General features: G+C 41.5%; 2 protein-coding genes across 2 annotated transcripts; both read left to right on the top strand.

Moving 5' to 3' along the window:
- The first annotated feature begins 488 nt into the window (after positions 1 to 488).
- On the top strand, positions 489 to 8,404 carry LOC311124347 (microsomal glutathione S-transferase 1-like). The gene is made up of 4 exons (XM_084198507.1): positions 489 to 616; positions 1,514 to 1,651; positions 2,861 to 2,955; positions 7,204 to 8,404. The coding sequence occupies exons 2-4, from the start codon at positions 1,526 to 1,528 to the stop codon at positions 7,445 to 7,447; spliced, it is 465 nt and encodes a 154-aa protein (XP_084054633.1). The 5' UTR covers positions 489 to 616; positions 1,514 to 1,525; the 3' UTR covers positions 7,448 to 8,404.
- A 341-nt stretch (positions 8,405 to 8,745) lies between these two features.
- LOC311124348 (microsomal glutathione S-transferase 1-like) lies at positions 8,746 to 10,936 on the top strand. The gene is made up of 4 exons (XM_084198508.1): positions 8,746 to 8,824; positions 9,593 to 9,738; positions 10,395 to 10,489; positions 10,675 to 10,936. The coding sequence occupies exons 2-4, from the start codon at positions 9,613 to 9,615 to the stop codon at positions 10,919 to 10,921; spliced, it is 468 nt and encodes a 155-aa protein (XP_084054634.1). The 5' UTR covers positions 8,746 to 8,824; positions 9,593 to 9,612; the 3' UTR covers positions 10,922 to 10,936.
- Positions 10,937 to 11,884: the final 948 nt, after the last annotated feature.

Raw genomic sequence — 11,884 nt, 5'->3', positions numbered from 1 at the left:
GCATACTGCAGTTCCTTGCTAAAAACGATCTTACCCCTTACAGAAAAAGATTGCAGTTTTTTGCAGTAAAAGTGCAGTGACTGCAGTAGACTGTGGTATTTTGGACTCAGTAATTGCAGAATAATTTGATTTGAAACCTGGTTTGGTTACATCAACAACTCATCATTATACAACTGTCCCCAAGTACTGCACTGTAACTGCAGTTACACTGCAAAATTACTGCAGTAAAAAAAAAAAACAGTGTTCTTTTGGACGAAGTATTTTCAGCATTACTGCAATTATACTACACTCTAACTACAGTTATACTACAGTGTACTGCAGTTATACTACACTCTAACTACAGTAATACTACAGTGCACTCTGACTGCAATCTGTTTTCGTGAGGGTATATACACCATAAAAATTGCTGCGTAACAATTTAACAATGTTTTTCCCATTGGTGGTGGAATCTGTGTCCGTTCAACCTGCCCTCAATTGCGCAACACCACACGTGGCCTCGGTCCAAGTGTCCCTTTGCGCCTCCCTCTGAAGTCTCGAACGATCTCTGCTCTGTGAAACCCACTACGTCAGATACACTTCTACTCCTGATTACAGAGAGAAGGACCGCTCCAGACGGGTAAGAATTATGTTTTCCTCCACTTATCAAAGTTGATCCACGGTTGTCTGTGTGTAATCTGCAGCCCGGGAGGGTGCAGCAGGGGCGGGGCGCACCAGTAAACATGTTTTGGTAACTGCGCGAAACAAAGTGTTTTGTTTTAGGGCTGTTGCTCGGCGCCATTATGTTTTTTCTACTTGGTAGGCTACTTATCTGACCTCATATGTGACGGTTACATTTGAACGATAAAACCACTGCTGCGCTACTATGATAGTGATGAGGGCCGTAAACTGAATACAGTAACATAAGTAACTTACAGTAGAATATCATTCAAACAGAACATAATTAACTTACAGTAGCATATCATTCAAACAGAACATAATTAACTTACAGTAGAATATCATTCAAACAGAACATAATTAACTTACAGTAGGATATCATTCAAACATAACATAATTAACTTACAGTAGCATATCATTCAAACAGAACATAATTAACTTACAGTAGCATATCATTCAAACAGAAGATAAATAACTTACAGTAGCATATCATTCAAACAGATGGTGTATTAATTAATGCTGTTGTTGACACTGACAGGCAAAACTTGCATAGATACAATAACAGCTGCTGTGCTTATAGATGCTAGCCTATGCACCAGACAGACTACAGATACCATAACAGCCGCTGTGCTTATAGATGCTAGCCTATGCACCAGTAATTTTCATTGTTATATGTCAGTATGTGAATCACACTGTGTTGTGTGTCTGGGCCCAGCATGTTGGTGGTTTCAATGGAATTAAATGTATGTTCAATATGCATGGTAACTTCTGTAAACATTGGCATGCACCATTCAGACTGTACCTATAAAGATCAGAAAGCCCAGTGCTGTTTACCATTGTCCCCATGTTGGTCATGCAGAGTGACACCAAGATGAAGGAAATGTCCTCCGTGATCGACAGCGAGGTGTTCCTGGCCTTCTCTACCTATGCCACTGTCGTCGTCCTCAAGATGATGCTGATGTCTCCCATGACGGCGTACTTCCGCTTCACCAGAAAGGTATGGGGGATGTGGTAATTGTAGTCAGATGAACATAAATGAAGTTACTGACATGTAAGTACTGTGTGCCTAAACCTGGGGACCTTTAGCATCCTCTCTCATAATAATGTCTCATAGATCTATGCAGCAAAGTTATATTTTAGGAACTTGAATGTTGACAAGGTAAACCTTTGTTATAATAGGTTGGGATATGTGACCTGTAAGTGAACTCTGTGATGTAAACGTGTCTCTCCCTCCACAGTGTTATATAACCTGTATGATGTAAACGTGTCTCTCCCTCCACAGTGTTATATAGCCTGTATGATGTAAACGTGCCTCTCCCTCCACAGTGTTATATAGCCTGTATGATGTAAACCTGTCTCTCCCTCCACAGTGTTATATAACCTGTATGATGTAAACCTGTCTCTCCCTCCACAGCGTTATATAACCTGTATGATGTGAACGTGTCTCTCCCTCCACAGTGTTATATAACCTGTATGATGTAAACATGTCTCTCCCTCCACAGTGTTATATAGCCTGTATGATGTAAACGTGTCTCTCCCTCCACAGTGTTATATAGCCTGTGTGATGTAAACGTGTCTCTCCCTCCACAGTGTTATATAACCTGTATGATGTAAACGTGTCTCTCCCTCCACAGTGTTATATAGCCTGTATGATGTGAACGTGTCTCTCCCTCCACAGTGTTATATAACCTGTATGATGTAAACGTGTCTCTCCCTCCACAGTGTTATATAACCTGTATGATGTAAACGTGTCTCTCCCTCCACAGTGTTATATAGCCTGTATGATGTGAACGTGTCTCTCCCTCCACAGTGTTATATAACCTGTATGATGTAAACGTGTCTCTCCCTCCACAGTGTTATATAACCTGTATGATGTGAACGTGTCTCTCCCTCCACAGTGTTATATAGCCTGTATGATGTAAACGTGTCTCTCCCTCCACAGTGTTATATAACCTGTATGATGTAAACGTGTCTCTCCCTCCACAGTGTTATATAGCCTGTATGATGTGAACGTGTCTCTCCCTCCACAGTGTTATATAACCTGTATGATGTAAACGTGTCTCTCCCTCCACAGTGTTATATAGCCTGTATGATGTAAACGTGTCTCTCCCTCCACAGTGTTATATAGCCTGTATGATGTAAACGTGTCTCTCCCTCCACAGTGTTATATAACCTGTATGATGTAAACGTGTCTCTCCTTCCGCAGTGTTTTGCCAACATGGAAGACACAGGGATGGCTAAGACTCCAGAGGAGAAGAAGAAGATGCTGAGAGTTGACCCGGATGTGGAACGTGTGAGAAGGTAGGCCCACCCTAGACTTATAGAGGCCCACCCTAGACTTATAGAGGCCCACCCTAGACTTACAGAGACCCCCTTGACTTACAGAGGCCCCCTAGACTTATAGAGGCCCCCCTAGACTTATAGAGTCCCCCCTAGACTTACAGAGACCCCTAGACTTACAGAGACCCCTAGACTTACAGAGACCCCTAGACTTATAGAGGCCCCCCTAGACTTATAGAGGCCCCCTAGACTTATAGAGGCCCCCCCTAGACTTATAGAGGCCCCCCTAGACTTATAGAGGCCCCCCTAGACTTATAGAGGCCAGCCTAGACTTATAGAGGCCCACCCTAGACTTATAGAGGCCCACCCTAGACTTACAGTTATTAAATACTTTCATTCTATTCTATTATTTTTTGTGACAACTATTTTTCAGAGGGGGGGTTACAGGTACAAAAACAATCAAATATATGCATACAAAGATAACCCCGACCTTTCCCCCCCCTCAGTCCCAATCCACCCTCCCACCCAGAAACCATGAGTGAGGTGGTTGCCATTTTAGAGCCATCTGCCTGCCAACAGTTATATTCTCGGATTAACTGAGAGATTCAAGGGTCTGTCATCGTTAAGTAACATAATAGATGCAAAGCACTGAATATTTAAATTCATGCTTTTCAAAATTAATTTTGTAACTTTGCCCCGGAAGCATTTAACTGCAGGGCACTCCCACATCATATGAAGGAATGTGTCTACCTGATTTAGGGCACACAGTGAACAGTTGGGAGTTGGGGCCAATTTCATGATAAAACATTTCCTTGGTGTTAAATACTATCTGTGAACAAATGTAACATGTATAAATTGATGGTTTTGGATTACGGGATGCCAAGGTCATATTTTCCAATATTCTGTTCCAGTTAAAGGGTTGTTCAGTTTATATTAGATCTGTTGGCCATACTTTTTTAATGGCTAACTAAGAATATGATCTTTAAAAAAAAGTTGTTCAAAAGAGATGAGTCCTTTACGAAGCCCAGATAATGTATTTATGAATCCCATCATTGGATGGTTCGGTAGTTGGGTTTCCAAAGGGACTCCATAGGCCAGTATGTCTGACCTAAATTGTAAATATAGAAAAAGGTAATGTGTATGTTTCTTTCAAAATCTCGGAATGTTCTCAAAACCATTAGTGTCCATGATATCGCCAAGGGTACGGATTCCACATTGGGACCATTGGGGGGATGCAAAAAGCCGCCCTCCAGATCGCAAGGCATCATCGTGAAATATTGAAGTATGGGCACGACATTTGGTTTCCCAAATAAATTGTTTTTCAGTTTTGCACCAAATAGAAATTGTGTGAGCAGTAATAGGACCAAAGCGTAGCTGACATTGTTTAAGGGATATATCAGTGGAGACCACCTCTTCCAGGGCAATAGGAGACACCATATTACATTGTTTAAGGGATATATCAGTGGAGACCACCTCTTCCAGGGCAATAGGAGACACCATATTACATTGTTTAAGGGACATATCAGTGGAGACCACCTCTTCCAGGGCAATAGGAGACACCATATTACATTGTTTAAGGGACATATCAGTGGAGACCACCTCTTCCAGGGCAATAGGAGACACCATATTACATTGTTTAAGGGACATATCAGTGGAGACCACCTCTTCCAGGGCAATAGGAGACACCATATTACATTGTTTAAGGGACATATCAGTGGAGACCACCTCTTCCAGGGCAATAGGAGACACCATATTACATTGTTTAAGGGATATATCAGTGGAGACCACCTCTTCCAGGGCAATAGGAGACACCATATTACATTGTTTAAGGGACATATCAGTGGAGACCACCTCTTCCAGGGCAATAGGAGACACCATATTACATTGTTTAAGGGATATATCAGTGGAGACCACCTCTTCCAGGGCAATAGGAGAGACACCATATTACATTGTTTAAGGGATATATCAGTGGAGACCACCTCTTCCAGGGCAATAGGAGACACCATATTACATTGTTTAAGGGACATATCAGTGGAGACCACCTCTTCCAGGGCAATAGGAGACACCATATTACATTGTTTAAGGGACATATCAGTGGAGACCACCTCTTCCAGGGCAGTAGGAGACACCATATTATATTGTTTAAGGGATATATCAGTGGAGACCACCTCTTCCAGGGCAGTAGGAGACACCATATTACATTGTTTAAGGGACATATCAGTGGAGACCACCTCTTCCAGGGCAATAGGAGACACCATATTACATTGTTTAAGGGACATATCAGTGGAGACCACCTCTTCCAGGGCAATAGGAGACACCATATTACATTGTTTAAGGGACATATCAGTGGAGACCACCTCTTCCAGGGCAATAGGAGACACCATATTACATTGTTTAAGGGACATATCAGTGGAGACCACCTCTTCCAGGGCAATAGGAGACACCATATTACATTGTTTAAGGGACATATCAGTGGAGACCACCTCTTCCAGGGCAATAGGAGACACCATATTACATTGTTTAAGGGACATATCAGTGGAGACCACCTCTTCCAGGGCAATAGGAGACGCCATATTACATTGTTTAAGGGACATATCAGTGGAGACCACCTCTTCCAGGGCAATAGGAGACACCATATTACATTGTTTAAGGGACATATCAGTGGAGACCACCTCTTCCAGGGCAATAGGAGAGACACCATATTACATTGTTTAAGGGATATATCAGTGGAGACCACCTCTTCCAGGGCAATAGGAGACACCATATTACATTGTTTAAGGGACATATCAGTGGAGACCACCTCTTCCAGGGCAATAGGAGACACCATATTACATTGTTTAAGGGACATATCAGTGGAGACCACCTCTTCCAGGGCAATAGGAGACACCATATTACATTGTTTAAGGGACATATCAGTGGAGACCACCTCTTCCAGGGCAATAGGAGACACCATATTACATTGTTTAAGGGACATATCAGTGGAGACCACCTCTTCCAGGGCAATAGGAGACACCATATTACATTGTTTAAGGGATATATCAGTGGAGACCACCTCTTCCAGGGCAATAGGAGAGACACCATATTACATTGTTTAAGGGATATATCAGTGGAGACCACCTCTTCCAGGGCAATAGGAGACACCATATTACATTGTTTAAGGGACATATCAGTGGAGACCACCTCTTCCAGGGCAATAGGAGACACCATATTACATTGTTTAAGGGACATATCAGTGGAGACCACCTCTTCCAGGGCAGTAGGAGACACCATATTATATTGTTTAAGGGATATATCAGTGGAGACCACCTCTTCCAGGGCAGTAGGAGACACCATATTACATTGTTTAAGGGACATATTAGTGGAGACCACCTCTTCCAGGGCAATAGGAGACACCATATTACATTGTTTAAGGGACATATCAGTGGAGACCACCTCTTCCAGGGCAATAGGAGACACCATATTACATTGTTTAAGGGACATATCAGTGGAGACCACCTCTTCCAGGGCAATAGGAGACACCATATTACATTGTTTAAGGGACATATCAGTGGAGACCACCTCTTCCAGGGCAATAGGAGACACCATATTACATTGTTTAAGGGACATATCAGTGAAGACCACCTCTATTTCTCTCTATACTCAGACGGGGGGTGGAAGAATCATGTCTAAACCAGTTTAGGATGGGGCGAAATGCTAGTGCCTAGAAATACCATTTAAAGTTTGATAAGGATAGTTCTCATACAGCTTTCCCTCTTTGTAAATGTATTAATTTTTATCCGGGATCGTTTACCTTGCCATATACTGTAAATGTTTTAACCGCACTATGAATTTTATCCCGATAGCCAAAAAGGGGAGACATGGGAAGCATTGAACTACAGAAATTCAGCCGTGGCAATATATACATTTTGACAATAAATATTCTGCCGGTTAAAGCATCTGGGATATTGTTCAATCTACTGAGGTCAGATTGAATTTATTTGAGCATTCTGTTAAAGTTTCTGGCAATGGTTTTGTCTAAGAAAGGAAATATATCTATTCCCAAATATTTAAAACGGGAAGCGGTTGGGATTCTATAAGTAGAGTTGGAGTCTTGGGAGGCAGTAAGGCTGATTTAGTTACATTCATTTTATAACTTGAGATGAAGCTGAATGTATCTATGATCTTTAACGTGATTATTCTATCCTGTCATATTCTAGTCATTGTTAGTACTTCGGACAGCAAGTTTTTCCTAGTAGTATTCTTCTTACGGTCTCTTCTCACATTCCCCAGATGCCACCAGAACGACCTGGAGAACATAATTCCGTTCGTAGTGATTGGCCTGCTGTATACCCTGACGGGGCCAGACCTCTCCACTGCTCTGCTCCACTTCCGGGTGTTTGTTGGTTCCAGGCTCTGCCACACCGTGGCCTACGTCGTCCCCCTGCCTCAGCCCAGCAGAGCTCTGGCTTGGATGGTTGGCATGGGCGCTACCTTCTCCATGGCATACAGGGTGCTAAGCACAGCCCACCTCTGAAGAGGCGATCAATCAATTAATCCAGATTGATTGATTAAACGTTTTCAGATTGCCTAAAATAGTCTTCGGGACTCTCCACACATTTAGCAGATGTGGGTCAAATAGGCTACATAATGTTAAATACTCGACAGTGCTTGATTGAACATGGAGATTGCACTTCTGGGACTATTCTATTGGTTCGGTTGTATCACTAGACTAACTTGACATTCCCTGCACGTTTTGTTTTGAACTCAGCACTGAATTGTATCTGTGCAAAAAATTATAATATCAGCAAAATTCATTAAACTAAAATTAGAGCTCGATTCAATCCGTTTCACGGAAGTTCAGTGCTACAGCGCAATAGTAATTGAATGGCAATGTTCCCGTGGCTACTGCATTCACGGTAAACGCTGCATATATCTTCTCTATCGGAAAATTACCTTTAAATTTCAAGCACGCTACAGCGCTGAACTTCGGCGATACGGATTGAATGGAGCCCTAAACTAAATAATGTGCAGCTCAGTATCTGATGGTGCATGTGTCTGCCTAGTTTACCCACATCACGCTTTATTGGTCACGTACACAGATTTGCAAATGTTATCGCAGGTGCAGCGAAATGATTGTGTTTCTCTAGGTCCAACAGTGCAGTACTACTCAGCAATAAAAATACAAAACAATACACACATAATTCAAAAAAATGTCTGACACACTGCTCTTCAGACCGGTCTGTCTGGTTGTCTGAGTGACAGCAAACACTAATTTGATATCTTAGACATTTTTGCACTGATGTGATTATCTAATGTTTATAAATTATTCAATTAGGGTTTGGGAATTAAAGTTGAATTAAAGATGGGGGAAATTTGTTGTTCTCTGAGCTGAATTAATAAAGGCCTATGAAGTCGGCTATTAATACCAGAGATATTTTGCTAATTGGCTAATGAATATGACCTTACTTGATCTAATTCTGTATTATTATTTTTTTAATGAGGCTTTTAGAACTATATGATATGTTTACTTGGCTACATATTTGTAACCCTACTAATTGGTTTACTTTGTCCATTGCATTTTCTACGCCATTCAGTGATAGTAATTTCCATGCTTTCCCCTGTAAATAAACAAAAAAATTCTATAATTACATGTCTCATGGTATTTGTTTGTAGAACGAATATACATAGATGTTGTAGATGAAAATGTGTTCATCAGACAATCAACCGTAACATAAAAAAGCCATTGGAGGAAGTGGACACATTTTTCCGTTGAGGCGCAGACCTGGCGGAATTCCAAATATTCGCCTCCGGTTCTGAAACTGCACGAACAAACCGCCCACATAGGCACAGTATCGCAGGCTGGTACTTTTCACTGGGGCGATTCAAAGCCAAAGACGAAGTTCTGGAAAAGGTAGGAAACTATTTGCTCAACTCAAATAACCTATGCGAACGCCATCAGCGGAATATTATTGTAGCGCATGTGTAGATAATTGAAATGTAACCGTTACAGTGGTTAAAGTTGCATCGTTCTTTGAAGAAAAAAGTTGGCTATTTTACGTAATGTCGGTAGGCTATCTAAATGCACTAACGCTGTGGCTGCACGTACCCAGGGCTGCACAGTTTATAAAATGTGCATGGGAGACATTGTGTCACAATACAATGCATTCATTTAATTTATCATAGTATTTACATTTTACATTTTAGTCATTTAGCAGACACTCTTATCCAGAGCGACTTACAGTTAGTGAGTGCATACATTTTAATTTTTTTCATACTGGCCCCCCGCGGGCAAAGTATTATCTTTCTTTTGGGCAAATTGCATCTGTGTCAGCTACCACAGAAACAGATGTGTCACAGTAAAAATGTCACATACATTACAAAGATTGGAAACATAAAGTGTTGGATTGAACACTGCTCTCCAAAATTCTGCAATAGCACCCCAGAAAATAACAAAAATAAGGGTTGTCTTAACTCAATAAATGTCTACATGCATTAGGTTTATTAATGTCTTATTACAATTAGATCAATGATCAGACTTACTTCGCGTGTTTATCAATTACAATTTTTTTTTTTTATAGAACATTTTTTGAAGTCGAAATGTAAAACCATTTTCAAATCCACTTGAAGTTCAATCAAACCTGAACCGTGTCATCACTGAGGTATGTTGTCTGTTGTCTAGAGGGACTCAACAGAACAGACATGGCAGAGCTAACTCATATGATAGACAGTGAGGTGTTCCTGGCCTTCTCTACCTATGCCACTATCATCGTCCTCAAGATGATGCTGATGTCTCCCATGACTGGATACTTCAGACTCACCAGAAAGGTACACAAAACCTAGAGCTTGTAACATGCATATTTATAGCTTATACACAGAAAACACCTTAAACGTTTTTTCTTTAATTGTACTGCAGTGGGCTAAATCAGGGCCACACAGAGTGATTCTCTGGTAGTCTTAAACAAATCTACTTTGAAACAAAAGTATACACCTCAAACACATGGTTATGGGCTTAACAAAAAGAAGACACCTGTACCAGGTCAGATATAGAGTTGAAATGTATTCAATTTTGAGTTTGCATCCCAAATATTACACTTTATATACATCACAGAAGACTGAAATATAACAGAACTGTTTGACATAGAAACATAGGATTTTCAATCAGGTTTTCTGAAATCATCTTGATTAATTATGAAATTATGAAGAATATGAATGACGTTCCACCCACATGACCACTAGAGGGCGCTTTTGGCCATTGACTGCAGGAAAGGGCTACTAACAAAACCACTTCAAAAAACGGTTTGAATAAAAAAAAGCATAATTCCAAGTGAATTTAAAATTCAATTTCATGAATGGAATAGAACAGAGGAGCTGAGAAGTGTGTTGAACAGATGACCCTTGACCCTCCCTGGCCTGACAGAGCTGAGGTGTAAATGAAACAAGCAAAAAAAACATGTCCCCTCCATGCTTCCACCTCCTTTCAGGCATTTGCTAACCAGGAGAACACCAGTCTGACCTCCTCCACAGAGGACAAGAAGAAGATGGTCAGGGTGGATCCTGATGTGGAGAGAGTACGAAGGTAGCCCCATAGAAATATCATTTCAACACAGCTCTGTGGTTCACGCTGACGTACAACTGCTGTAACTATGACAGGAAGTAGGTGTTAGAAGTACTGCTTTTAATGTAATTCATTTCGACATTTTTAATTATCCAAATATTTTGATATACGGATCTGAACTCTCTCTTCTCTCTCGTTCCCCCCAGATGCCACCAGAACGACCTGGAGAACATCATTCCGTTCGTAGTGATTGGCCTGCTGTATACCCTGACGGGGCCAGACCTCTCCGCTGCTCTGCTCCACTTCCGGGTGTTTGTTGGTTCCAGGCTCTGCCACACCGTGGCCTATCTCCTCCCCCTGCCCCAGCCCAGCAGAGCTCTGGCCTTCCTCACCGGTCTGGTCACCACCAGCTCTATGGCCTATAGGGTTCTGATTACTGCACTTTATCTGTAGAGGACAGGACAGGACACACACACACACACACACACACACACACACACACACACAACACACACACACACACACACACACACACACACACACACACACACACATAAGAGAGCCTACATACACACACACACACACACACACACACACACACACACACACACACACACAAACACACACACACACACACAAACACACACACACACACACACACACACAAACACACACACACACACACACACACACACACACACACACACCACTACAAGGGCCCTGTCTTTGAGGTTCTCCATTGAATGTGCTTGAGGAAGCCACTACGTTAATCATTTGAAAGTATGATTGACACCACAGCTGGGAAGGATTCCGTTGCAGTACATATCAGAATGTTCCTTCTGTGTATGATAGGATAATGACATGATCTTACTGCATTATAAAACTACCTTATTTCCCACTATAAATTGGAGCCCACTCAGGGTCAATCTAAACTTGGTGAATATGCCGTCGCAGTCCTTCTAACGGTAAACCCAGAAACAAGCCTCCGTTCAACGAATCTCATTCACTATTAGAAGCGACAGGATTGAGGTCTGTCAGTTCAGAAAATGTGAGTGAATTTCAGGAGTTTCATTTGGTTCTTTATCGTCTATGTGGGATTTTTCAATACCTTAGTTGGATCTTTCTATTCGTTTTATGAATCAACTGAACTTGAGGCAGAATTGATCCAACACCCTTGTTGTGTCCCAAATGGCACCCTATTCAAAAGTAGTGCATGGATCTGGTCAAAAGTAGTGCACTATATAGGGAATAGGGTACCATTTGGGAAACATCCCCTGATTACATGCCACTTCCGGAGTATCTGAATGTAATAGTGTGTGAGATAAGGGTTTATACTGCCAATTGTTAAATCTATAAAATATAGATTTATGAGAAATAACGAATGACTTTCCAGAGACCTCTAGTTGTTATAGGAAA

Source organism: Coregonus lavaretus (assembly GCF_964263955.1).
Source record: "Coregonus lavaretus genome assembly, contig: HAP1_SCAFFOLD_8135, whole genome shotgun sequence".
NCBI classification, from domain to species: Eukaryota; Metazoa; Chordata; class Actinopteri; order Salmoniformes; family Salmonidae; genus Coregonus; species Coregonus lavaretus.
This window is presented reverse-complemented; position numbering and strand designations above follow the sequence as displayed.